The sequence below is a fragment of the Perognathus longimembris genome, chromosome 20 (genome assembly GCF_023159225.1).
Source record: "Perognathus longimembris pacificus isolate PPM17 chromosome 20, ASM2315922v1, whole genome shotgun sequence".
Taxonomy (NCBI): Eukaryota; Metazoa; Chordata; class Mammalia; order Rodentia; family Heteromyidae; genus Perognathus; species Perognathus longimembris.
This window is the reverse complement of record NC_063180.1, coordinates 18,076,185-18,103,862: the sequence shown is the minus strand read 5'-3', so window position 1 is coordinate 18,103,862 and position 27,678 is coordinate 18,076,185. Positions and strand designations below refer to the sequence as shown.

General features: G+C 52.6%; 1 protein-coding gene across 1 annotated transcript; it reads right to left on the bottom strand.

The window, feature by feature from the left end:
• Positions 1–6: 6 nt before the first annotated feature.
• Samd4b (sterile alpha motif domain containing 4B) lies at positions 7–26,710 on the bottom strand. Its single transcript, XM_048368614.1, has 13 exons — positions 26,596–26,710; positions 16,341–16,743; positions 9,752–10,222; positions 5,938–6,177; positions 5,475–5,584; positions 5,275–5,361; positions 4,433–4,772; positions 4,198–4,283; positions 3,719–3,837; positions 3,065–3,263; positions 2,785–2,908; positions 1,562–1,645; positions 7–1,361 (listed from the first exon to the last, which is right to left on the bottom strand). The coding sequence occupies exons 2-13, from the start codon at positions 16,534–16,536 to the stop codon at positions 1,333–1,335; spliced, it is 2,085 nt and encodes a 694-aa protein (XP_048224571.1). The 5' UTR covers positions 16,537–16,743; positions 26,596–26,710; the 3' UTR covers positions 7–1,332.
• Positions 26,711–27,678: the final 968 nt, after the last annotated feature.

Sequence of the window (27,678 nt, the reverse complement as noted above, 5' to 3'; positions counted from 1 at the left end):
TGGTTTTTTTTTTCCCCAACATTTTGTATCTTTAATAACATACACAATGGTTACCAGCCATATTCATAACAAAAGTTATTCATAAAATGTATCTAAAAATAACATTTTTTTCCTTTTCGGTGTGAAAAGCTTGAGAATGTCCCAGTGAGTGGGGGTGGGTTGAGAGGGGAGAGGAGGTTAAAATAGGGGGACTTGGCTTCCCCACTGTCTGAACCCCCACCCCCCTCCCTCCACCTGGGCCCCAGCACAAGCCCTCCTCAGGAGCTGGGACTGGAGGGTCTGTGTGACTCAGCTGGGATGCACCTCTGGGTTTGGATATAGTGTTCCGCTTACATGAGGTCATGACAATGGGGGGGGGGGAGGCTGAAAGAAAGGGGGACAGGGAGAAAAACAAACAGAAAAACAATCCCCTTTCCTGTGTTCCTGACCTCCAAGTCCTATGCCACCAGACCCAGGAGCGGAGACAGCATGTTGGTGGGGGAAGGGGACATTAAGGCAACAGACTTCCAGCCTCCCCGCTGCCTGGCTGCCCACCTTCATCCTCCGCATCTGGGAGCCAGGGCTGGGGAGTAAGGAGGGCGAGGGGGTCCAGAGGAGGGGGCGCTGCCCTCTCCCCTTAAAGTTCAGGCTCCCCCTGCCACTGTCTTGGCTCAGAGAGAGGCCTGGGGATTCTAAAAATGATAGGGAATGATCAGAGAGAAAAACCATTAAGAACTATATAAATATGCATCTTAAATAGGCCTAAGAAATTAATTGTAGAGAACCTCTGACAAACACGGTGAGAGGTGAGAAGGCGGCTCCTGTCCTGGGGGGAATGTCGGAGGGGAAGGCATTGGGGAGGAGAGAGAGACTCTACTCCTGGCCCTCCTTTTCTCCCCAGCTCCTCTAGTGACTTCCTGGCTGGCTCGCCCTCCCCCATGGTGAGGTTCCGAGCAGATCCACAAGGTGGCAGTCAGTCTCATCAGGGAGCCTGCCCCACTGCAGGGGCAGCACTCGGCAGTCTGGAGGAGGCAGGGGTGGGGCTGGGCAGGATGGAATGCAGGAGGGAAGGGAGGGAAGGAGAGGGAAGGGGAGGGGCAGGCAGTCTGGCTGGTCCTTGCCCCCTCTATCCTGGCCACCCCCTCTGTTCCCCGGCCTCAGCAAAGTCTCTCAACGGGCCTGGGAGTGAGCAAGGCGTGTGCCAATGTTAAACAAAAGTTAAGAGGGTGAGAGTAGAAAAATATTAGAACGAGTAGCTGAGCCAGCCCACCCTCTCCCTGCCCAGGAGGCGGCTGGGGGTTGGCCCCGCCCGCCGCCCAGGGAGCCTATGGGTGCGCTGGGCTGAGGGTCCTGTCAGATGGTGGAGGTTTTGTCTGTCCCATCTGTGGTGAGAAAGGGAGGAAGGGAGGCAGATCAGGCGCTGGCGAGAGGCCGGAGGAAGGCACTCATGTCACCTGTCACCCCGGCGGCCCTCCCTGGAGTCTGGCCTCCCCTTGGGCCCCTCAGAACCTTGCATTGCTTGGTTCAGAGGTGGACGCGCAGGGTGGGTGGGCACTGGGTCAGGGAAAGAGGAAATGCTCACCACCCAAGGCGTGTTCTGTCATGCTCAGACACAGAGACTCCAGGGTGGGATTGATCTCCAGGTCAGGCCCAGGGACTGGGCAGTCTGGGAGAGAGAACAGGGTGGTGAAGGATGAGCAAGGACAGAGGCAGTGACTTGGGGGTGGGGGCAGGGGGGTGGAGGCCTGGGGGCAATAGAGCTGTAGATGGAGGACAGGAAGAGGAGGGAGGGAGCTTTCCTGGATGCCCACGAGCAGTGGCTGTTTTGCACATGGACACAAGGCAGCAAGGTGCTCTCTGAGGCTGACTTCCTCTTTCTGCCTAGGCCGAGAGCTAAAATAAAGTCTTCCTATGCCCACTTGCACTTGCTGCTCAAGACAGGATGTGGTGCAGGCAGGCTCAGCGGCCCCAGGTCCTATCCTCAAGCCCCTTAGCCCAAGGACCTCCTTCCTATTTGGGCATCTGGCAGACCTGACCACCTTGGTGCTCCCCATCTCCAGCTCCCACTTCTCTGAGCTGCTTTTAAGCTGGGCATAGGAGACCCAGCTCCCCGTCTCCTGTGTCCTCTCACCACCCACCAGGCACCGAGTCCTAAGTTCAGGTCCTGGCAGAACCTGTCTCTCCTGAAACATGTGAGACTAACACCTGGGAGATGAGAAGAGCATCTGCGGCAACCCTGGTCTGGATGATGCCTCATGGGGAAGAACTCCTAAAGACCTCATACATTCGGAAACCCATGGCGGAGGGAGAGGGGGGCCAGGGCAGGCCAGCCGTGTGCAAATGGGGAAGAGGCGGCAAGCTCTGTCCTCCGGAGAGGCAGGGACCCAGGACCCTTGGCTGGCGCATCTCTCATCTGCCCTATGCCCATTCAGCCCTCCCCTGACCTCTGAGTCCCAGGCTGGTCTCTGGGAGGAGACAAAAGAGCCTCCACCTCCAACCCCCAGAGCAGCACTGAGCAGACAGGGAGGTAGAGCCACAGGGTTCCATGACAGCAGACAGGCAGGTAGGACTCTCCTCTAGGCAACCTCCAGCTCTTGACCTCTCATCCCTCAAGCCCTTCCAAATAGAACTGAATGCTCTTAGATGGCGACAGCAAGAGGCTATGCATACAAAACTCTGTAGGGGGTGGGGGCAGGTACAGGGGATGAGGGGATGAGAGAGGGCAGCCTAGAAAGGATGAAGAAAACACTCCCAGGATGCAGGGAGTGGGAGCAAAGCAGCGGCGCCCGGGGTGGGGGACCTCACCTGGAGGGAACATGAGGATGGCCTGGGGTGATGAGTGGACCGGGAGTGAGTGGGTGCGCTGCACAGAGCTGCGGCTCTGGCTGGGCATGCTGTTGCTGCCTCCAGGGTTGGCAAACCACAGGTTCTGCAGGGTCCATGGGAAGAGAAAAGGGGTGAGTGGGGAAGAGGCCCAGAAGTACCAGAGCTGAACATGAGCACCCTCCCCTCTCTGGGGACCAGGGCAGAGACACAGCACCCCCTCTCCAAGGAGTGCCAGGGTGCCTGCCTCCAGCTGGCTCACCTGTCGGCCCTGGCCCCCGAGGCTGGGGCTGGTGAGGGCATGTCGAGGGGAGACGCCCCCAATGCCCGAGGGGCTCAGAAGGCCCATCCTGCCAGGCGGGAGGGCGCGAGGAGGCATGGGGAACTGCCGCTGGGTACGTCGGGCCACCCCCATCCCCACAGAGCCAGCTATGGGGAGCGAGTTGGAGCCGAACGCCCAGCTGGAGAGAGCAGAAAGCAGGGCAGTTAGCTTAGGTACACAGGCCCACGTGCACTCCCTCCCTCACCACCCAGCGGGAGGGCAGGACACAGGTGTTCTGAATGTCACACATCTGCATGGGGGTGGGGATGGGGACTGTGTCCCCTCAACAGCTGACTGGGGGGAGAGGGGGACATGGACGGACAGACTGTGTGACTAGTCTGGCACAAGAAGGGGCTTCAAGAGCCCCCCCCCAAGATGGGGAGACAGTGTCTCTACAGGTGCTGGGGATGGAACACAGGCGCCCCACTTCTATCCTGATCCTTGACCCTGCTTTGTTCCTAAGGAGGAAGTCACTGCAGGAGTACCCCAGTAGGGATCCCAGCCCCAAACACCATAAGCTTTCTAAGCAACCTGCTGGCAAGCAGAGGACTGGGGGGGTGGGGTGGGCGGGAATAGGCCAGCCCCAACCCCTACCCCTTCTGCTGCCGGTAGTTCTGCATGTCCAAGGCGGCCTTGCGCGGGAACGTTCGCAGGAGCTTCAGCACTTGCTGCTTCCAGGACAGCAGCCGTTTCTTCTGCGTCTCTGTGAAAGCCTAGAATAGGGGAGGACAAGGAAGGAGCAACGAGGTGCTTCCTTTCCCCCTGCCTTCCACTCAGTGCCTAGCAATGCTGACTAGAGAGTCTCATGCAAGGGAACTGGGCAAGGCCAGCCTCCCGTCTCCTCTGAGAGGATTAGGGCAGGCGGCACAGGTGTCCTGAGCCCACAGGCGCTGTGGGTGAGGTGTCTCCAGGAACCTGTCCAAATGTGGGGATGGCACGCAGGCGTGAATGAGGGCTCTGAGAAGCAGCCTTGGAAGTCCACAGTGAGATAAGGTGGGACGGGACAGGCCATGCACAGCCTCAGTGGGGTGAGCAGGCCTCTTCCCTGTTCAGTAGCTCTGTGAAGGACTTACCTCATGAGTCAGGCACTTTTCGATGAGCTGGAGGTAACTGGTGATGTTTTCCTCATCTGGTCGGGACACCAACAGCTGGGTGCACACTGGGGGACAGGGAAAGGACAGGGGATGTGTGGTCAGAGTCTCAGCGAGGTGCTGGCAGTGGCTCACCTACTAGCCAGCAGGCTCAGGTATGTCCCAGCTGCTCCCACCATCTAACGTGGGTTTCATCCTCATGCCTGGTTGCTCTTACCTTTGCCCATCACCCGTGTAAACTGGCTGGGGATGTCCCCGTCGGCGACAGGAGCAGGGGCTGGCTCACTGCCATCGGTGGGAGCTGGAGCTGGTGGAGGGGGGTAGCTGTCCGCAGCTGGCAGGTCCTTGGCCTCAGTGCCCTTGTCTGTGCCGGTGTGGGCAAGAGGAGGCTCAACCCCTGGCAGCAGTGGGTCTCCGTGGCCCCCATCCTTGGCAGTAGGGGTGGTGGCAGCGGTGGCCACAGTGGCCTGTAGGATGCTGTAGGCCTTGATGGGGGTGATGATGATCTGCTGCAGCTCCTGCAGAGCGCTCCGTAGGTTCCCACCTTCCAGCACATCCTGTGTGCAGAGGGCACAGCAGGGTCAGAGGCACGCCCCTCAGGTGGTAGGTCACACAGGGTGTGGGGATTGGACAGCATGGGGACTGCTAGCTCTTCCCCTCTAAGGCAGAGGACTGTGGAACCTGGAAGGTGGGGGTCTCAGGTTCCCACGAGGAAGAATCAGATCCACCACACACCAAAGGCCAGGGAGGAAAAGCCAGAGGGCAACAATGGAAAAAGACACACACACACACACACACACACACACACACGAACGAGATGAGGAGGGACCGACTCCCCTACCAGAAAGACAGACCAGTCAGAAAAGTTAAAGAGCACACATGACACCACTCAGAGAGGCTGTGGAATGTGAGGCCTTTGATGCCAACGTGGTCTCTGGTGCCTGATTGCCCATGGCTGTGGCCATTGGAGGTCAGACCTGAGGAGTGAGGGGACCCAAGAGCTGGCCCTGGTAGTTGACAGCCAGGCCAACCTAAAGGGACAGAGAATCACGTCCTTACCTTCTCCAGGGACTTGAGGACACTCTGCCTCTCACGAAGCTTCTGGATGCTTAGAGCTATCTTGTGACGGGCCCCTTTGGTGACATTCTGTGGGAAGGACAGAGACAGGGAGATAGGTGCCTTCTCCGGGGTGGCCTGGGCTACAGGGCAGTACTAAATGGTGCCGGCACCAACACCTCCCACCAGTCCCCTGGCGTCACCTGCGACTCCAGGTGCTGCTCGGTCAAGGTCATCATCTCCTCGTAGCTCATCTGAGAGAACAGGGCTGCATACTTGTGCAAGCGAAGGCTCTTGAGCCATGAGGGCACATCTGTGGAAACGGAGGACATGCAGTCAGGACCTTGAGCCTGGTGACCAGAGGGAAGGTAGGGAGAAGGGAGCAGGTAAACATGGGCCACAGGGAGCCTTAAAAAGTTCAGAAAACGGAAAGGGCTCACTGGGTCCTAGCCACTCTGGCAGGAAGCCCCGCTAGGGCCCCAGGAGGCTTTGCTCGTTGCTGTGACATATTCTGGGGCACTTGGCTTCTTGGGAGGGTGGGTGTGAGTCTCTGCTCTGTCTTGAGCACAAAGGGCAGAAACCATCCACTCCTCTCAGACCTTTCCCGGGGCGAGGGGAATGGGGGCAGCAATGACGGCTTCCTGTCCTCAAGAGCTCCAGGTATACCTTTCATGCCGCTGCCATCCTCTTGGAAAGTGTTCCGACTAGAGCCCTGCTCCTCTGTCTGCTCACTGCCAGAGGAGGCCACGCTGCTCTGGGGCGAGAGGGGGGCGTGGTCGGGCGTGGAGAAAGCAGCCCGGGCCCCAAGCTCCTCCGGACTCGGCCACTCACCAGGGGCCTGGGGGCTTGTAGGGATGAGTGACATGGAGCGCTTCAGCGGGCTGGGGTGGATTTGGCAGGAGAGACCTGTCCAGAGAGGGAGAAGGAGGTCAGGCTTGGGGATCTAAACAAGAGATCATCTCCACCAGGCCCACAATCCCCCAGGAAGAGATACTGAGGCCCAAGGGGCATTGCCTCTCAGACACTGCTCATTCTCTCCCCTAACCCAGCAGCAGGCAAGCCTCTGCTTAAGCCTCAGTAAGCCTGGCTGGCATGATGGTCACAGCCTCCTCAATGTCCTCCTGCCTTCCTGCCTCCTACAGTCCTGGTCTTCAGAGCCACCGTGCTGTACCTTGTAAAGCACAAATCTCAATAGCCCTGCTCAGTTCCCAGGGGCTTCCTTCATGCTGCAAACAAAATCTTTTCTACTCCTGGTCTCCAATTCACCAGATCTCTCATTCTCCATAGCCCAGGCTCTTGGCCCATCTGGGCCTTTGAAGCCCTCACTTCTCCTGAGCCCCAATTTTGCTCCTGGAATTCTCAAGCTAGTCTGCCTGTCTGCCTTCCTCCTTCCCTTCTGCCCCTCCATGGCCCTCCCCTGCAGTGCTAGTGATGGAGCCTGGGCTTTACACTATGTGCCAGGCAAGCACTCCACCACTGTGTCACACCATCAGCCCTAACCCGCTTGCTTCTTCTAATCCTAGCAGTTGGTCCCCTCAGGTCTCATCTCAAAGGTCCCCTCCCTCCTGGGGGTACACTGAACCTTCAATCTCGGGTCATTGCTCCAACCTCAATCACAAGTGCTCTCAGCTTCCTCAAAGATCCTCTGACAACCTGAAATTAGTCTCTTGTTTATTTGCTACAAGATTTTTGTGAAGCAAGGAACCTGTCCTGTCTTAGATGCCAATGTATTCTTAGTGACCACAGTGGGTCTTGGCCACAAAGCTGTTTTGCCCTAAGCACCTGTAGAGAAATGAGGTGTGTGGACTGTTTTTTCAACATCCCTGCCATTGGCCTCCCTGAAGCCGACTGGCTTACCCATGAGACCCTCCTCCACAGGACATTTCAGACCCTCGAGTTATCCCATTTTTAAAAATTATTATTATTTTCCTGCCTGAGCTGACTTTGAATTGCAATCCTCAGATATCAGCCTCCTGAGCATCTGGGGTTACAGGCATGAGCTCCCCACACCTGGCTGGCTATCCCATTTCGAGGAAGCAGAGGCCTCTAACCTGATTTTTAACTATTCCCAAGACAAGGCAGGCTCCTGCGAGCGCCTAGATCTTCCCATGGCCTACTCTCTCTGGCCTGTAGCTCTCTTGTCCCCTCTATCCTCGCTACCCTGCTGCACTGCCTCAAGTCTTCTCCACAGCTGCCATAAGCCCAGAGCCTGCAGCCCTTAGCACTCTCTAGCCTCTGCACTGCACTGTGGATTTGTGCAGGATGGCCACCAACCCAATCATTTCTGCAGCCAAGATCAGGCCCAGGGCTCAAGGCACAGGAGCCTCCCAAGTCTCATACAGGACAAAAGGGCACTAAGAGGGCAGGCAGTTTGGCAAACCAGGCAGTTTAGAACCCAGAAGTACCTCTAGGCAGCCTAGAGAAAAAAAGGAAACAAGGCCAAAAGCCTGGGTAGGCGAGGACAGCCAGGCTCAGGAAGCTGAAGTTTTGTGCCCCAGTTCCCACAGGGAGCAGCAAACAGAGACCACCAGCCTTGTTCTGACGGGAAGACTGGGGTTCCTGCCAGTGGTCCACTGACACCCTGCCCAGGAAGGAGGCCAGCCTGGTGCCGACCCCAAAGCACCTTCTGTCATCAGCCTCATGCTCCTAGCCAGGAATTCACCCAAGGGAGAGGCTAATGCATGAGGCCGCCCAGTGGGGCCAGCCGCAGCCCCTGCCCCGACCCTCGAGGGTGCTCTATTCAAGGCTCCTTCAGGCCCCCTCCTCCTACCGCCCTGATTTCTGCCCCACTTGGGACTCCTGGAGGAAGATGCACACTCTGGTCTACAGGGCAGGAGAACCCTCAATGCAAGCCTTTGTGCCTCTGGCCCCTTCCTTCCTCCCTTTCTCAGCCAAGAAGGGACAGGAGACACTGAAGGCAGGAAAGGGCTGGGATTGGAAGGATCGTGAAGTTCCTGAGGAGCCTGCTTGGCCGTGTATTGGTGTGGAGGCTGGCCACGGCAGAGGATTCAAAGACCAGGAATGCCGACTAGAGATCCAGGGCCTCCACTCTCCAAGAAACCTCCCTGTCCTTGGCAGCACCCCAAACCCACCCCGCCTGCCCTCCCAGACCAATCCTGGCTTCCCACTCACAAATATTTTAATGGTTTCCTGTTTCCTGCAACTGCTTAAAATCCAAAAGCTTTAATCTATCCTTCAGTCCCCTTGGTGTGCGTGTGCACACACACTTAGGCTGTAAGACCTTAGTTCAAATTCTGTGTCTGCTGCCTCGGTTGGAGCCAAGTGCTCTGGGGACCTTCTACCAGCATTTTCACATGCAGCCCTTAGCAGAGCAGAGAGCATCTGGTAAAGGTGAGTTCCACTGTGGCACACTGACTCCCACTACTCTGTCACCCCAGGTCGGTCATGCTCATACTCTGCCTTCTGTGTGGATGTCTAATTCCTTCCTCTCTTTTGGCCCAAACCCTGATCCAACATTGTTCAAGCTTAGTCCTTAAAGCTGTTGGGCATCTAGGGCATATAGTTCAGTGGCAGAATGCTTGCCTAGCATGTGTGAAGCCCTGGGTTTAACTCCCAGTTGTGCTAAAAAGAAAAATAAGAATAAAAAAATCTTCAGGGACCCTGAGCCTGGAGCCCAAGAAGGTGTAGTGGTGTGGTTCAAATGTGCCAGCCAAATGAGTGCAAGGGTCTTAGTTCAAAGCCTGGTACTGTGGAGGGGAGAGGGAAAGGGAGGTGGGGGAAGGGGGGGATGAGGGAGGTAACAAGTTGAACAAGAAATGTACCCGCTGCCTTACATATGAAACTGTAACCCCTCTGTACATCACTTTGATAATAATTATTCAGGAAAAAAAAAAGCCTGGTACTGTCAAAAACAAAACAAAAAGTGGTAAGGGGCTGGGAATATGGCCTAGTGGTAGAGTACTTGCCTTGCATACATGAAGCCCTGGGTTCGATTCCTCAGCACCACATATATAGAAAAAGCTAGAAGTGGCACTGTGGCTTGAGTGGTAGAGTGCTAGCCTTGAGCAAAAAAAAGCCAGGGACAGTGCTCAGGCCCTGAGTTCAAGCCCCAGGACTGGCAAAAACAAAAACCACAGCCAGGTGCTTGTGGCTAGCTACTCAGGAGGCTGAGATCTGAGAAACACGGTTCAAAGCTGGCCCTGGTAGGAAAGTCCAGAAGACTCTTATCTCCAACGAACCACCAGAAAATCGGAAGTGGTGCTGTGGCTCAAAGTGGTAGAGCACTAGCCTTGAGCTCAGAGACAGTGCCTAAGCCTTGAGTTAAGCCCCAAAACTTATTCCCCCAAAAAAACCTACAGCATAGGTTCAATAAAATGTCTATGCAGATCATATTCAACCTTTGCCTTACTCATCAAATTGAGGCTCAGAGAGGTTAGGGGACTTGCTCAAAGCCACAGAGGTGAAGATGCCACTGAAGATCCCAGAAAATTGGCCACTTTCTGGAATACCCTCTTCTCACCTGTGTTGGCGCTGCTCCCAATACTGTTGATGGCTGGCGGCACGGAACTGGATGGGTGGAAAGGTACGTGTCCATTTTCCCGAGGTGGCTTGTCCTGCCAACCTGGCCCTACCTCTCCTGGGCCCAGCTCTGCAGGTCCCCCCCATTCATCTGAGCCCTGACGTGAGTGGTATGTGGGCTCTGGTCGGGGGCGGAAGCCACTAGCCAGCCGCTCTTCCAGGTGGCTCAGCCAGAGGGCCAGTGCGTTGCGGTCCTCCAGTGTGGTGGCCGGGTGGATGAGGGCATAGGAGAGCAGCTGGCGGCTCTCCTCGATGAAGACATTGCTCTCGATGGAGTAGGCCAGCACTTTCTGCAGCAGCCGCATGTACTCTGACTTGGCCTCCGTGTTGCCAGGCTGAAGCAGAGGCAGGTGGGAGAGCAGGAGAGACACCACCTTCTCTTTGGACTCCTGCTGCCACTGGCTGACGATGGCTGCAGCAGGAAAAGACAGGCCGTCAGGAGTGCCTGAGTGGACACCACCAGCAGCACAAGCAGGGTCTGCCCCCTCAGATCCAAGCTCCTCTCCTTTCTCAGTTCCTCAACCTTGATCTTGTCCCTCATATAGCTGAGATCAAACATTCAATCCTGCTTCTAATTTCTCCTGGTCCTGAAATTCTTGTTCTCAAACATCAGCAGTGAGCCCCCAAATATGCCATGCTGGAACCTAGGCTCCTCCTGTTACTCCCAGGCCTGTTTTGTTGTATCCCTTGTCCTTATGGACTCTATACCTTTCACCACCAAACATCCTTTTTCCTGACTGGGGAAGGCTACACAGGACACAGGGTGAGAAGCTGGGGCTCTGGAATCAGATGATCTAGACCCCTCCACCTACTAGCTAAACCTTGGGCTAAGTCAACTTGAACTCCATCAAACCATGATTTCTTTTCCTACAAAGTTGGAAAGATAATTATAGTACCCAGTTCACAGTGTTGCTCTGAGATTCAATGAGCTAATAAAGAACGGAGAGTGACCTGACATTTAGCATACATTGAATAAATGCCTGCTGTTGCTTTTTAACCCGTCTCCCTACCTCTGTGAAGAGGAACCCAGAGCCAACCATACCCAGCAGGTGGCTGGGAGTTATGTGAAGATCATGGCATTAAGTCAGCACTCAGCAAATGCCAGCTGATCTTTCTAGTCTTGGTTAATGCACTTTACCCACCAGCCTAGGACACAGAGGCTGAGTTAGGGCATTAACCAACTTAGCTTTCAAGTTAAGTTCCCTGGGTCTTCAGATTCCAGGATAGACTGCTGTCCACTTGCAGAGAGACTTGAAGAAAGCCCATCTGTGCCCTTAGAAGCCTGTGGCCTGGATTTCACACTAACCATGCACCAACCAGTCTTTACAGAGCATCTGCTATGTGCTGGACACATGAAGAACATGTCTGCTTTCCCTCACCTGAACTGATTTATTCTCAGCTTGCAGACAAACAAGATTTGGGAAGGTAAAGAGAAAAATCTAGTGACAGGTTAAGCCCAGGTCATATACTTCCACAATTAGGAGAAACTTTCACTATAACCTTTCTTTCTTCCCACTCCCCCAGCTGGCTTTCCAGGTCCCCTTCACTCTCTGTCACTCACAGCATGGAGGTGGTACCTGTCTTTATTTGAGCCAGCTCCCCATGACCACAAGCTGTCCCTCAGGCCATTTCCACATTTAAGGAGTGACCTTTCCAAAGTGGACTAGCCCTTCTTTAAGTCAGGAAGTCTCCCTCCATCTCTCAGTGGGTCACAGAAGGAATTCTCTCGCATCCCCTTCCCTCAGTCCCTGAGCTTTCAGTCCCTAAAGACAAGAAAGCAAGCAATATAGCAAATAAAATTAGGGACAGAGTGAAGGTCTTGGGCCCTGGCTTGCAAGCAGTTGCCAGAGCAGTACCTTCCTCTGTAAACAAAGGATTATAGGAGGCTGTTGAGACTTAGGTTGTTGATGCACATACGACATCATCTGAAGCTGGGTGCTGGTGGCTCACATCTGTAATCCTAGCTACTCAGGAGGCTGAGATCTGAGGATAAATGTTGGAAGGCAGCCTGGGCAGAAAAATCTGGAGACTCTCATCTCCAATTAAGCACCAAAAAGCCAGCAGTAGGGCTGTGACTCAAGTGGTAGAGTGTTAGCCTTGAGCACAAAAGCTCAGGGACAGTGCCTAGTCTCTGAGTTCAAGCTCCAGGACCCTACACATTAAACAAAAACAAAATCCATCATCTGACTGCCTCTGCCCTTAGTGGGCATCACACTATGGCTCAATGATGTATTTTTCTCTACTCTCCTCCAGCAGTCAGCCTGCCCCTTCGTTCCTACCCTCCTACCCTGATGTTCTCTATCGCTGTTGTTCAGGCCTTGCAGGGTAGCCAGAGGCATCAGGGAGAGAAAGAGGCCTTGTCTAGGCCCTCCCCCACCCCCACAGTACTGCCAGGACCCCAGGAGTAAGGGATGCAGCTTCTCTTCTGGTACTGCCAGGGGACGTGACAGAACAGCCTCAAGGGTTGAGCTCAATGAAGGACCTTGTTCTAGTGTCCAGAAAGGAGGCCATGGTCTTGGTCGCATGGAGGCTAACCCTGGGGAGATGTGTTCATGTGTGAGTGATGGCGGTGATGGGAAGGACAGGCCGCCCATGACTGGGAAGCATCAATGAGCACTGGAAATGGTCCAGGGAATCTGCACAGCCTCCGGCCCCTTGGGGTGAGCTCAGCTGGGGCTGCAGATGACAGGTGCAATGGAACTTTTAGTGTCCTGCCCAAAGCTGCAAAGTCTGGCCCAGAAGCTTAGCCCAGCTGGGGCCAAATGAATACCTGCACAACTGAACACAGACATGGCCCAGGAGGTGTGTGGATAACCTGCCCTTGCTAGGATCCCCAGCCTTGGAGTCACCCTGCCTGAGGTCCTAGCAGAGCACAGTGAGTAAAAGCACACGTTCAAAAGTCAGCCTCTACTACTGGCCCATGCAACTGTGGATCAGGTCTATAAACTCTCCAAGCCTGGGTGACTTCTGTGCCATAGCAGTAAGTAAAGACCCTTAGGTCACAAGGTCATTTCATGGAGAGCATCTGGCATGTGCAGGCGCTCAGGATATTATTGCTGCTGGGGCTTCAGCTGGAGACACAGAGCCAGGTTGTTTCAGAGCTGGAGAAGTACTGAGAGCACATCTGGGGCTGGCTCCCCATGAGGACCGTCACATGGGTGGGAATTCCATGCAGTTATTTACCAAAAGCAGACATATCTTGAGCTCCAGAGGCAGAAGAAGCAGTGAGGAAATTCTGGAGGTAGGTGGGGAGTGGGTAGGGGGTAATGCAGTGACATCAATGGCTGCTTCTTACCAGGCTGCAACCTGGAATCCTATTTATGAGTGCTCTTATTGGCAAAGGCCACAGGGCAGGGCTGGCCAGGTGAACAGAACTAAGTAGGTCATGACCCTGGGTCCTGGCAAATCACAGGAGCCAAATATATCTCCAAGACTGTCATAAGAGCAAACCCATTTTTATGTGCTGGGCTGGGGCAACCATCATGTTGGCCTCTGGCACCAGCTAGGGGCTGGGATTTGGCTCCAGACATGCCCTTCTCTGCCTCAGCCCAGCTCACACAGACAAGGGGGAGCACCAGGGGCTCACATTTTTGTTTGATGAACTATGTCAGTATAGCCTGAAAATAGAGGGTGGAGACATGATGGGTAAGCTCTAGTGACTCACTTGCCATGGCCCCCTCTTGACCTCAGTTTCCCCACCCAGATTCAGGGAGCCAGAGAGGGAGGGGCTTAAGCCTGCCAGATATGGAGACTGACTCAGAAGGCAGGCAGTGGGAAGAAATGCAGGAAATGTGGTCCAGGGAGGGAGGGAGAGGAACTCAGATCCCCTGGCCCCCATCTCCTCCCTGCCTCCCATCCAGAGGAACACCTTCTGGTCCCAAACAGCATGAAGATGACACTGGAAGGAGGTTCACCCTGGGGCTTCTCCTCAGAGTGTTCTGGAACTAGGCTATTACATTTGTTTCTGGAGGTTGTCTCAGGCTCTGCTTCCATGAAACTAGGAAACCTCCCTCCTCTCTCCCAAATGCCTGAGAGGAAAGAACAGCTCAGGCTGTGACCAACCCCCCTCCCCCAATCTCCTCTTCCAGCTGGTCACTTCCAGTACCCTTGCCACCCTCCTGGGCTCAACCAGAAGCAGCCCCAGCCTCAGACAAGGGGTTCTCCACTGGGCACACACAGAGCCATCGAGGTTTTTGTTTTGTTTTGCCAGTCCTAGGGCTTGGGACCCAGGGCCTGAGCACTGTCCCTGGCTTCTTTTTGCTCAAGGCTGGCACTCTACCCCTTGAGCCACGGCTCCACTTCTCTGCTTTTCTGTGTATGTGGTGCTCAGGAATCGAACTCAGGGCTTCATGTGTGCTAGGCAAGCACTCTACCACTAGGCCATATTCCTAGCCCCATCCAGGGGTTTTAAGCATCTAGGATAGAACCTAGATCTTACGGATTTTTACAGAAAGCCTCTGGGACTGTGATATGAAGTGAGGATTAGTCAATTTCTTTGTGCTCCCTGCTCTATCTATGGAGAAGACGTCAAAGGGAAGCAGAGAACTGGACATGGAGATATGCTCAAGAAAAACATCGAGGATGGACCTTTCTGCTCAGGCTTCCTGTTTTGATTTGTTTTTTTTTTTTTTTGCCAGTCCTAGGCCTTGAACTCAGGGCCTGAGCACTGTCCCTGGCTTCTTTTTTGCTCAAGGCTAGCACTCTGCCACTTGAGCCACAGCGCCACTTCTGGCCATTTTCTGTATATGTGGTGCTGAGGAATCGAACCCAGGGCCTCATGTATACGAGGCAAGCACTCTTGCCACTAGGCCATATTCCCAGCCCCAGGCTTCCTGTTTTGAAAGGGTCTGAAAAGCTAGAGAGGGTTTCAGTCCTTAAATGGGGCGGCCTACACAAGCACTGGCAGGCCCATCAAAGTCACAACTAGAGTAACGAGTGGGGTCTCTAATGGGGTGAGTATGCAGCTTTCAGGAGAGGGAGAAGAAGGTGGGCTTTCCACTAGGTTACCTACTATCTATTCAGGATGGAGCGGAGGGGAGGGTAACACTGGGCACTGGGAGCAGAGCCCATTGCCAACAGCATTCCAGCCTTTGGTGCTGGAGCTGAGGGAGACTGGCAGGTCTGGGTGATTTCTGGTTTGAATAATCAATCACCCCGCCATTAGAACCGTGGTGCTTCTGTGTGCCATGTACCTAAAAAATAAAGGTGACTGCTGCTAAGATGGATGGGGATGCTAAGATGGATGGATGGGGCCTGGGGGGAGAGTAGGGAGGCCAGGTAGCTCTGTGGCTCCCCAAATCACAATGCTAGCAGCCCATGCTGGCTTCCTTCAGCTATAAAAGGGGGGATAATAAGGGTACCAGACTCTCAGGGTAGTGGTGAGGACTGCCACACAAGCCACTGCCAGTTGCCGAGTGTCTCCTACTTGGCAGGCCTGCTCTAAGCTCTGTGAGCTAACTTGCTGACTTCTCATAGGTACCCTGAAAGGTCGGTATGGTCATCACCCTTGGTGTGAGAGGAGAAAATTGTGGCACAGATAGGTCAAAACACTGGGTTCCATGATTAAATGAAACTGTGATTCCAACCTAAACAAACTGAATCCAGAGCCACCAAACAGCACTGCTTTCAAAGTTAATAAATAGAAGTAAAGAGCACTTGGCTGGTAGAGATGCCATGCAAACTATTATGGTGAAGGAGAAGGTGGGAAAGAGAGGGTGACTAATTTGCAGAAACTCTACAAGGAGTCTGTGGTGGAAGGCCATCTCTGAGTGAGCTCTAGGGACAAGCTCCAGAGAATCCTGGCCTGCCAACATTCCGAAACCACCTCCACCGAGCTAGCTGCTCAAGAACATGAGGAATTTGTGCTATGACTCAAAGTGGTAGAGCACTAGCCTTGAGCTGAAGGGCTCAGGGACAGCACCCAAGCCCAGAGTTCAAGCCCCATGAACAAAAATAAAAACAAAAACAAAAAAACCTGACATGAAGCACTATATCTACGCTAGTGCTGGTGGCTCACACCTGTAATCCCAGTTCCTTCAGAGGCTGAGATCTGAGGATCACGGTTTGAAGCCAGCCCAGTCTGAAAGAGTCCCCATGAGACTCTTATCTCCAATGAATCACCAGAAAACTGGAAGTGATACTATGGCTCAAAGTGGTAGAGGGCTAGCTTTGGGGACAGCACCAAGGCCCTGAGTTCAAGCCCCACAACCAACTGAAAAAAAAGAAACAAAGAAAGAAAGAAAGACCACACCTAAACTTACCCTTCCTCTGCTCCCGCCTTTGGGGGTAAAGACCAGTGCATTATGATAGAAACTTGGGGAGTTCTAAAATTCCCTCTGACTTCAGTGTGTTCCTTTTCAGCTGCCCACACGGCCACCATCTTGGATCCCTTCTTCTGTTACAGGAAGTTTAGTTTCTAGTTTGTACTGTCCTTACCCAGAATCCCCATTGCCTAGCACCATTAAGCAGGTGTCTGGCCCTGTTCCCGGTGTGCTTCCTGTCCCTGGCTCCACCTTGGGGTAGAGACTCACCAGCACTGTTGGCCTCTGACTCCAGCAGGTGGATGTCACTGCAGTCCGCGAGCGAGTGCTCCAGGCAGAGCTGCAGGAAGCGGGCTTGGGTACGGGTGACTCGCTTCAGCAGGGACAGCAGGGCCACTGTCTGCTCACATTCATTCCAGCCCTTGAACCAGCCAGCGAGGATGCCCACCTGGTCTCGGAACATCATGGTGCCGGGCCTGGGGCCAGGGGGCGGGTGACGGCGGTGGCAAGGGCCAGCGCCGTCACATGGTCTCGGCTCTGGGCTCTTGTTATCTTTCCCCTGAGGGCCAGGGCTTGAGGACGTTCCCTGGCGTGTTGGCAACAGGTGGTGAGGGGAGGAGGGGACGTGCTCACATCTGGGGAGGTCTTGGTCCAGCCACACCTCTCCAGGCTCCTAGAAAAGAAAAGGGATCAGAGTGAATAAAGCAGCTGAAGCTGTGTCAGTGAGGTAGGTGTGGACGCCTGTGGAGTACTGTCTCTGGGTACCTGTTCTGCAGAGCAAAGCTCCTGGGAGAAAGCAAACCAGACTTCCCTCTCACTACAAGATCCAGAGAAAAGGTGTGATTGGCCTTCATGACTGACATACTCCCAATGGAGGTGAGAGTAGAGAGTCTGCCTAGCCTGCAGAAGACCCTGAGTTCAAACACCAGTACTGAATAAAGAATCATTTGAATTAAATGTCCTACTTTAGCTGAGTTGGTGCCCCATGCTGTAATCCTAACTACTCAAGAGGCTGAGATCTGAGTGAGGTTCATGGTTCCAAGCCAGCCCTAACAGAAAAGTCTGTGAGTTTCTTATCTCCAATTAACCAGCAAAAAGCCAGAAGTGGAGGTGTGCTTCAAGGGTAGAGTGCCAGTCTTGGCAGAAAAAGCCAAACAAGAGAGGTCTTGAGTTCAAGCCCTAGGACTGGCAAAAAATAAAGTAAAATAACAAGGCTGCATTTTATTTTGTGGCAGAGAAAGCACAGTGTGATTAGTAGTCAATTACTGCCTAGGTGTAGGGAAGAGGAGTGGTAATTTGCAGGCTTGAAGAAAATCCCCTCTCAGTTCCTGCACTTTGTGGATCTGTCCAGAAAAGGACCTGGCTGCTCAAGGCTAGTGCTCTACCACTTTAAGCCACAGCACCACTTCCAGTTTTCTGGTGGTTACCTGGAGATAAAGAATCTCATGGACTTCCCTGCCTGGGCTGGCTTTGAACCACACTCCTCAGGTCCCAGCGTCCTGAGGGGCTAGAATTACAGTTATGAGCCACTGGCGCCTGGCCTAGAGCTGGACACTCTTGACCATAAATGCCTTTCCTGAGAAAGAACAACAAAACTGTACTCCCCAAACAAGCTGCTGACAACATACTAATCCAAATTCTCCCAGCAAAGCTTTGGGACAGAATGAGGATCTCCATGATGCTCACTAGGCCAGACCTTGAACAAAGCAAGCCAGTAGGGACAACAGCGAGTTGCAGGACTACACAGACTCACTGTTCAGTTCTAATCACCTGCTGCCCTGTGAGAAGAGAGGTCTAGTATTACATAGTCTTGGTTTTTTTTCAAATAAGGAGCTAGAAATCTGGCTGGCACTCTACCACTTGAGCTATGCCTCCAACCTCAAAAATCTCCATTTTTAAATGTTTCAAACAAATATACATGAAAACAGCAAGTGTGAACGAACTATGGCACAGCACAAGCAAAATGCATGGCCTGTGGTCCCTGGAATAGATGGCCACAAACTGGGAAAAGATAAGAAGTCTGCTAACTCTCCTTCCCAGAGCCTCTGGGAAGCCACCCCTCTGCCCAGGGAACATGCCTGGCAGAAGACACAATGAAGGAGGAGGGATCTGACAGGCCAGAGTAAACACCAGGGGCTTTAGGGAATCTAGTTTAAGACTACACTGTTAAAAACCTCATCCCTAAGGAAAGTGATCCCTATATCTTCAGGATAGGAGTGTTGGGTCTGGATGGAGACAATGTGACTTCTTTCCATCTAAGAACCAGAGGCCCCTAGCCCCTCTACCCAGGTACTCGACTACAACATGAGACTAAGACATCAGCACTGACTGTTCCAAGACACCTCCTGTGATAGCATCTTCCTGTGATGAGTTCACCTGCCAAACAGACATGGTCTGAGCACCTTGAGTTCCCCTTAGAGAACCGGCTACCTTTCAGGGCTCCAGAAGGAGAGTCCTTCTTGGACGTCTGCTAAAATTACCCAGGAAAAGAAGGTCTGGATTACTAGATGGCACCTCTACTACCTCGTGGAAGAAGCCTGCTTCCAAAGAAAACCCATGGGGACTGGGAATATGGCTTCATGGTAAGAGTGCTTGCCAAGCATGCATGAAGCCCTGGGTTCAATTCCTCAGCACCATATATACAGAAAAAGCCAGGTGTGGCACTGTGGCTCAAGAGGTAGAGTGCTAGTCTCGAGCAAAAAGATGCTCAGGGACAGTGCTCAGGCCCTGAGTTCAAGCCCCAGGACTGGCAAAAAAAAAAAAAAAAAGGAAGCCCACACACAAACCACATCAAGAGAAGAGGGAGAAAATGGAGACCTGTCCACATCACTTGAAAACCTGGATTCAATAGCTGCCTCCACTGAGCTGCCCCACACTTTCGAGAAGTACAGACCAAAGCACTCCTTCCTGACTTGGGCCAACTGCAGTTGCTTTTTTTACTACTTGATCACTTGTACACAAAACATTATACCATGACTGCTGATACTTACTTGCTATGTTGATCTTTGATAAGTAACTCAGTTTCTTTTCAGTAAAGTTGCTCTACAAATTGAAGGAAACATTGTATATATAAAAATACCTAGGGGTTGGGAATATGGCCTAGTGGTAAAGTGCTTGCCTCCTTTACCTGAAGCCCTGGGTTCGATTCCTCAGCACCACATATATAGAAAAAGTTGGAAGGGGCACTGTAGCTCAAGTGGTAGAGTGCTAGCCTTGAGCAAAAAGCCAGGGACAGTGCTCAGGCCCTGAGTTCAAGCCCCAGGACTGGCAAAAAACCAAAACAAAACAAAAATACCTAGCATGAACCAGTGGTTCCCACCAGTAATCCTAGCTACTCAGGAGGCCTGGCAGAAAACTGGAAATGCAGCTGTGGCTCAAAGTGATAGAGCACTAGCCTTCGGCAAAAAACTCAGGGACAGTGTCCAGGCCCCATAACCAAAACAAACAAATAAACAACCCTTGGTATGAGGTAGATCGTGGCTCACACTTGTAATCCTAGCTACCCAGGAGGCTGAGATCTTAGAATGCTTGTGGTTTGGAGCCAAGTCAGCAGAAAAGAGAGTGGAATTCTTACCCTTAATTAACTAGCAAAAAGCCAGAAGTGGAGCTGTAATTCAAGGGATAGAGTGCCAGCCTTGAGCAATAAAGCTAGGCACTGAGTTCAAGCCCCAGTACCAGCACCCAGGTGCGTGTGTGTGCGTGCATGCATGCGGGCACACACACATTGTGTATGCCAAGCAAAACTTGTTTTTAACACAAAAGCTCCTATTTTGAAAAGGTACATATGGTTAAGAGTACAGCTCAGTGGCAGAACTCAGTGTGAAGGCTCTGGGTTCAATCCTGAGCACCGCATATGCATGCATGCAAACCCAGGCACATGTACAGCAATACATGAATATGTAATCAATATATGCTCTATGAACTGCCTCACTTGACAGATGGAAAAACTGAGGCACAGAGAAGATAAGCCACTTGCTTCAGAGATCTTCAGAGATTCTGCCTTCAGAGATCTTGCATGCTGGTAACAAAATTGCTGCTATTTCCTTAAGGCCTACAAAGTTGGGCCTAGGTACATCCTCTAGTGCCAACACCTCTAGGTAAATAAGCATTCCTACTTATTCTTGGCTCTTCTCACCTCCCCCAACCCCCATGGCTGAAGAACACACATATCATGAACAAGGTAGTTACCTTAAGGCCAACTCACTATTCTGGCCTTAAAGAATGTCAGAAGCCAAAAGAGCCCCTTCTTATGCTTCTCATAAGAACCATCATTTCAGAAACTCTGCACCTCAGTGAAGAGCCTTCTTTTTCTGTCAGTCCTGGGGCTTGAACTTAGGGCCTGAGCACTGTCCCTGAGTTCCTTTTGCTCAAGACTAGCTCTCTACCACTTGAGTCACAGTGCCATTTCCGGCTTTTTCTGTGTATGTGGTACCGAGGAATTGAACCCAGGGCTTCATGCATGCTAGGCAAACACACTAGCGCTAAGCCACATTCCCAGCCCTGAAGAGCATCCTGGGGAGGGGAAAGAGGGGAGGAGCCAGGTGGGGCTCCGCCCCCCAGGGGAGAGGATTCCTAAATCTGTTGACCTTTCCCTGCTCCCTTTCTCTCACTTAGTGAGGGCCTCAACTCCTAGATATTACACTACACCTCTCTGTGGATAACTCCAAGGTTTTGTCATCTTTGATTCCTTTTCCTGAAGATGCAATCATCAGGGTTTTTAAGTTTTTATTTGTTGTTCTGAGACAGGTCTCATTATGTAGTCTAGACTGGTTTCAAACCTTGCCTCAATCTCTAAATTGGGATTATAGGAATATGTCATGATCAGACGTTAATATTCCTTTTCTTTAATGTCAGTTAAACAAGTTATCTTTCCTAAAATTCAAGTGGCTCTGGAATTAAGACTGGAAGGTTGCACCTATGTATGTATGTGAGGCAAGTGATTCTGCCCTGCCCTGCAGTGAAGAGGCTTACCCATCCTCACTCTCAAGAGTTGTGAGAGACAATGACAGCCACAAGCATCACTCTGGATTCTTTTCTCCAATCCCTCAAGTCCTAGCTTTTCTAAACCCCAAATACATCATTTCTCTCAGCACTGTGGACCAGTGCATTGCTCCTATCTTGCCTCCCTGTTTTCATGCTTGCTCCTGTATTTTCCTCAGATTGGAAACCAACTGGAACTTTATAAACTAAGTCATATCACTGACTTGATTTAAAAACAAAACAAAACAAACAAACAAAAACCACCTTCTCATGGCTTCTCAATGAATTTGGGATCATATGCAACCCAATCTTCTTCAGCTCTCCAGTAGGAAAAGTCTTTGATATCATCTAAGTCTTTGAAATCATCAAGAGGTGTTTCTTCAAAGGCTGTACCTTTTCCCAAGCCACGAGACTGTGGGAGCCACAGAGAAGGGAAAGCTATGGTTGTATTCCTCACCTTGTATTCCCACCTTCTGGTACAGCAACTGGCACATTCACAGATTCTCAAGAAATAGCTGTGACAAATTTCCCAGTGTAACAGCCCCTTCCATATACATAGCACTTAATTTAGATGGTCCCACTCCCTGAGCTCCCCACAACTGGTACCTGTTATCTTTCCAGTTTATCAGGCTCAATTGCTATCACCTCAAGGTGGCCATTTATGATCATTCTGTTCACAGTGGCCAAACTACCCCCTCTTACATCTACAGTTTTATTCCCTTAATGTTCACATTGCTTCTCCCTTCCCTTCCCTTTCCTTCCTTGTTGCATGGCATTAGTGTGTGTGCCAGTTCTGGGGCTTGAATTCAGTCTTGGACGCTGTCCCTGAGCTTCTCTGCTCAAGTCTAGTGCTCTACGCTACCACTTGAGCACAGTTCCATTTGTGGACTTTTTTTGGTAATTAATTGAAGAGTATCTTGGACTTTCTTGCTCAGGCTGGCTTTGAATCATGATCTCGGCCTCCTGAGCAGCTAGGATTACAGGTGTGAGCCACCAGTGTCAAATTCGTATTTCTTTTGTGAATTGCATACTCTCTCAGCCATCAGTCTCAGGCCTTAATTGTGTTCTCCTGGACCTGGAACGGTGTTTCCGCAGATTGCTAAATGAATGAGTGCAGGCTAGAGACATCTGTGACACACTGTGGCTCTGTAACCTGCCCTCCACTGGCCTATTTGACAAGGTTACACCAAAACAACTCCCTTCACAAAAATCTAAGCAGCTCTCTTACAGAGGCTAAGCCCTGAAAACCCAAAGCCAAGGTGAAGGACTCCTAGATTCCACACTTGAGGCTACCACCACACCAGGCCACCCATCACATTTCTGCCTCTCCCCATGAGATCCCCAAAGAATGTTGAGTTGGGTCAGACTAGCCATACAATTTCTCTGGGTCCAAATAATCACAGAGAATGGGGTGGAGGACAGTGAGGAGAGAGAAACTACCATCAATGACAGGTAAGTAAGGTCCTATTTGGCTCAGAAAGCAAAAGACTCAGTTCTAGAGCACAAAACCAAAAACATGTCCAAGGAACTTCTGTCATCATGTCTTGTACTCATGGGGACCCTCAAGAAAGAGCTCTCATCCCACTGAACCTGCTGAGGAGGATGAGGCGGGATTTAAACTAGGAGGTACCAAGGGCAACCTGTCCCCAAAAAGCAGAAACCTGTCAAGGGTGATGTTAACTCAGTGCAGAAATGAAAAGACAGAATATATAACTTGAACTTCTGGACGCAGCTCAGTCTGAAGCTAGTTTAGCTCTGGACTTTTCAGTAACACGAGCCAACTAATCCTCCTGTCCCCCTCCTCCATTTGCAGTGCCAGGGATCAAAACCCCCTTTTTAAATTACTTTGAGGTAAGGTTCTATCACTTTCATTTTTAGATACCCAGCTCATATGAGCCACTTTCTGTAACACTTAGCACTTACGTGTAAGACACTGTTCTTAGTGCTTTACATGTATGAATTTATTTAGTTCTCATAACAGCTGCATAAAGGAGGATGTAACCACCTTCTCTGTGTGTGTGCCCACTAGGATTAGAGGCATGAGCAACCAGTGTAGTACCCCCTTCACTTTTTAACTGTGGAAAGGAAGGACTAGAGCAGGTAAATGAGTTGTTCCTGGGAAGGGATGATGAGGGATGATGGCTGCATATCTAATGACTTACCACAATGCCACTGTACCCACCAACCCTATCTGAAGAGAACGTCCAGCTCTGACCCAAGGCACTGCCATCTTGGGCTGGCCAGGGCCCACAGATATTCTCTTAATCCCATCTGTCCTTGTTTCAACATATGTAATAATGGTACTTGAGCTACTCTCTCAGGGAGGGTTCCTATGAATGTGAGAGATAAAGAGGCTGCGCTTCTGTGTATATGACCCACTGTTTAAGCTGTTTCCTCTGCCTGGGTGGTTCCAACTCCTGGAGATCCCCCCCACCCTCATCCCAGACAAAATACTACCTTTTCCAGAAAGTCTTTCCCCTCTCACTGCTGGATTCCCACAGTGCAGAATCTGTAGCTCATGCTCCTCCCTGGGTATCTGCTCAAGCCTTCTTCTGGCCTGGGAGCTCACTGAAGGCAGGGCTATGGGCCTCATCTCCCTCCTCTTGGCTCCAAACTAACAGAGGCTAAGGGAGGCTGAAAGCCAACCAAGACAGGGTAAAGCAGGTCACCAGAAACAGAACTTGGGGTATCTCAAACCAGGAAACAGCACAGGAAAGTCCCATATGGAGAAGCAGGTGGGGAAGGGAGGCCAGATGAAGAGAGAATTTGAATGGGAATGCCCTGAACTTGAATGGGGAGTGAGGTCTGAGATTCTCAGAGGAACAAGATCCAGCCCTGTGCTCCCAGAGCTACCAGGCTAGCAAGAGTGAGTGGACACAGGGAGAAGGTGAATGGTGCTCCATCAAATACAATGGAGAACACTTGACAGTTAAGATACAGAATGAAAGACCTAAGGGTGCCTTGCCTGTGTAAAGAGGGATAGATGAGAAGAGAGGGACCCATGTGTGCTAGGAGGTAAAAATCTCAAGCAGAAGCTGGGGGCTGTAGGAGAGGCTAGGAGGAAAACCACTAAGGAAGATCTAAAAAGGAACCATTCAAAGGCAGACTCTAAAGTAATTACTCAGAGTGGGGAAATCTAGTGAAGAAGTCAAGACCCTTCCAGGAGGGTAAGGAGGCTCCCAGGAGGATGAGGACTTCACAAAAAGACCCCTCTACCCCCAGAAAATGGGCCTGGGCAGCAGGGCTTAAGAGGCATACCTTGAAGCATCCTCTGAGAACCTGCTGTGGGGTGAGGGGAATCCTCCTAGAGGGCAGTGTTCTCAAACTTGAATATGCTTCAGAACCATCAGGAGGGTTTGCTATAAACCCAGATTGTTGGGCCCTGCTCCCAGGTTTCCAATTCAGTAGGTCTGGGTAGGAGGTAAGAATGTGCATTTCTTGCAAATGCTGCTACTGGTCCAGGGACCATACTTTGAGGACCACTGATATAGGCAAAGGGCTGCTTTAGAGAAGAGGCCCTCAAAGGTGAAAGGAAGAAAGCAAAATGGGGAAAGTCCTAAAGAAGTATCTAAGGAGGGTGTTAAGGGTCTTTTCATCTCTGAAGTGAAGGAGAGGTCTCAGAGGGCAGGGCCTAAGAGAAATAGTCTGAGAAAGTTCTCTGAGCACTAGAATTTTCAGTGTATGAGATATGAGAGACCAGGAGAATGAAGGGAGTGGGAAGGAGGGAAGGGGAGAAGAAGGAAAGGAAGAGAGGGGGAAGGAGAGATAGAGAGATCTTTAAAAGGAAGACAGAAAGACTAGGGGCAGAAGTCTGGTGAAAGTTGGGCTTCTGAAGAGATAAAGGGGGGCTCAGAGCCCAGAATGGTCTGAATTAATTCCAAAGGAGAATAAGGTTTCTCTGGGATGTCAGAAGGAGGGAGAAACACAGTTCTGAGGAAGTCTCAGGAAGTGTTGTACATTCCTGATGCAGGGAAGTTTTGGAGAACATGACCTAAAGCGTGTCTGGGAATGTGTGTCCTGTGGGGTGACAAGAGGAATCTTCTTCCAAAAAATTTCCTCAGAGATCTCTGATGAGGAAGAACTTCTGAGTAGTCTCCAAAAGGGTACATGGTGGGGCACTCCTGGCAGTGGAGAGTGTCAGGGTCCACTCTGGGATTCTATGTGAAGAAGCTTTGAGTTATTTTGAGGGAAGATGAAGTACATGTGTGGGGTCTTCCATGGGGGAGCTATGAGAGAAAGGTAGCTCTAGAGGGTCTCTGGAAGAAACTTTCATCTCAGGAAAGCCTGAGGGGGCTCCTGGGGTCTCTGATATAGGGGGGTTCCTGCAAGTTGCATGTTGTGGGGGGGGTCTCATGAGGATCAAAAAGATGATCTTCAGAAAGCTCACCAAAACCAAGCCATAGGGGTACTTGCAGGTCACCTAAGAAGAATTCTAGAGAATGTAAGAGAGGTTAGAATATTTGGGGTTCCTTACACATGGTGGAACAGGTTACTGGAAAAGAACTGAAATCTTGTAAAAGGGGCTTTGGAAAAGGTTTTTTGGAATGTGGAAGAAGAGTTCTCTGGAGATTTCAGACAATTTCCAAAGGAGATTTTTAGAGAAGAGGTCTCAGGGGAAGATTGGGGTACATGAGATAGACCTGTAAAGCATTGCAGGATGGGAAGCTGTGGGGGAAATAAGATCTCTAGGAGTGCTTTGGGAAGAGGGGTGAACAGTGGTAGGGTCAGGAGAAGTATCTGGGAGACAGCTACAATACAGGTGCAAGGCCTCGGGTGAGTCTGTAGATCCAGGGGGCACCTGGGGTCTCCCAGAAAGGTCTTTTGGAACTATTCGAAGATGTTTGAGGTTCACTCGGAGAGATCTGGGGAAGGGGGGACATGGGTGCAAATGGCAAAGATGATTTCTGGAAATGGAGGTGGGTAGAAAGGAAGGAGAAAAAAAATCTTGGAATAGGTGAGGGGACAAGTCTGGGGGAGACGCTGGGCCAAGTGGATGGGTTGGTGGTTCTGGAATGCTCGGGGTCTGGGAGGACACCAGAGGGTCTCTGCACGAGATTGGTAAATTCTTCTTTTTTTGGGGGGGGGGAGAATCTAGAAGAAAACGTGGGAGGAGTGGCCTCTACGGGATATTTTTTTCGCTACAGGAGGCTGGGGGCCACAGGGTGGAGGGCAGTGGGCAAGGCTGGGGTGGGGAGGGCGGTCACACGGAGGTCCCCAGAGACGGCGGTTGGAAGGGGAGGGCGGCTGCGGGGGAGGCCCTTCGGACGGGCCGAGGGGGCTTCCCGGGCAGAGGGACGCGGCGTCTGGAGGGAGCTCCCCAGCCCGGCCCCTCGACGACCGCGAGGGCGTGGGGACGTTTCGGAAGGAAGCTCCCCGAGGGGACCTGGGCCCCCCGAGGCCCGCGCTCGCGCCCGTCGCCGCCCGCGGCTCGGGGTCCCAAGAGGGGGCGGGGCCGCCCGCGCGGCCTGGGTCGCCCCGAGGGGGAGCGCCGCGCGCCCCGACCCGCCACCGCCCCGCGCTCGTCAGGCCCGGGCCCGAGACTCACCTCCTCGGCCTCGGCCTCGGCCTCTGCCGCCGCCGCCGCCTCCGCCGCCCGGTTTTCCTTAGACCACCGCCGCCGCTGCCGTCGCCCCCTCTCTGGCCCGCAAGCTCCCCTCCCTCCTCCCTCAACGACCACCGCCGCCGCCACCGCCGCCGTCGCGCTGCGTCACCGCGCCGTGCGTCACCGCCCCTGGCCCCGCCCCGATGGGCCCTTCGCGCGCCGCCATTAGCTTACGCCCAGCTGACGAACAGGGCACTAGCCAACCCGCGGCGAGGGCAGCCCGAAGGGCGGGAGGTGTGCGCCTAAAAGGCGGGGTCCTGACCAGGGAGGGCAGCGATGGGGCTGGAACGAGGCCCAAGAGGCCCGCCCTCTCTTTAATGGGATTGGTCAGACCTGAGGGTGACAGGCAGGCGGCCAGGCCCGAACTCTAAGTGGAGGGCGGGAAAAGGGCGGGGCGCGCGCGGTGTTGCCAAGGGCAACGGGCCGGCAGAGCCTTGTGATTGGACCTCCGAGCCGGCAGGGGGCAATCTGGCGCCGGTCTCTTTCAGAGTCACAATTCTTCATTCTGGCGTTCCAGTCCCCTACCGCCCCGCCCCTCTGGCACGCCTCGTGCGGGGCGCGAGCCCTACGACGTCCCCAGTGGAGAGAGAAGTGGGAGGAGGGACGGAGAGGGGGCAAAGAGAGAGAGCGAGAGCGAGAGAGAGAGCGAGCGAGCGAGAGAGAGCGCGCGAGAGAGCGCGAGCACCTGCACATCTTGGTCCCCACGCCCCAGGGTGCCACTCTGAGCCGATCTTCCGTGTGACAAGTGGTGGGGGGAGGGAGTGAGAGGCTGGAGGTAGACCATTTAGGATGGGAAGTGAGACGGCTTCTCCAGCAGAAAAGAAACCGTCAGTAAATAGTTGCGGTGAGTCCTCAAAGTGTCCCGCCTCAGTGGTAATTAATCAGGAGGAGAGCAGCACACCCGCACCCACCAGAAGGTCTTCGGGTGACTGGAGAACCTCGGGGGGACGGAGACATTTGGATGGCTTGTTAAATGGGATTCAAAAAGAAATGCATTCGGGGTCGGAGGAGTGGGGGATGAGCTGC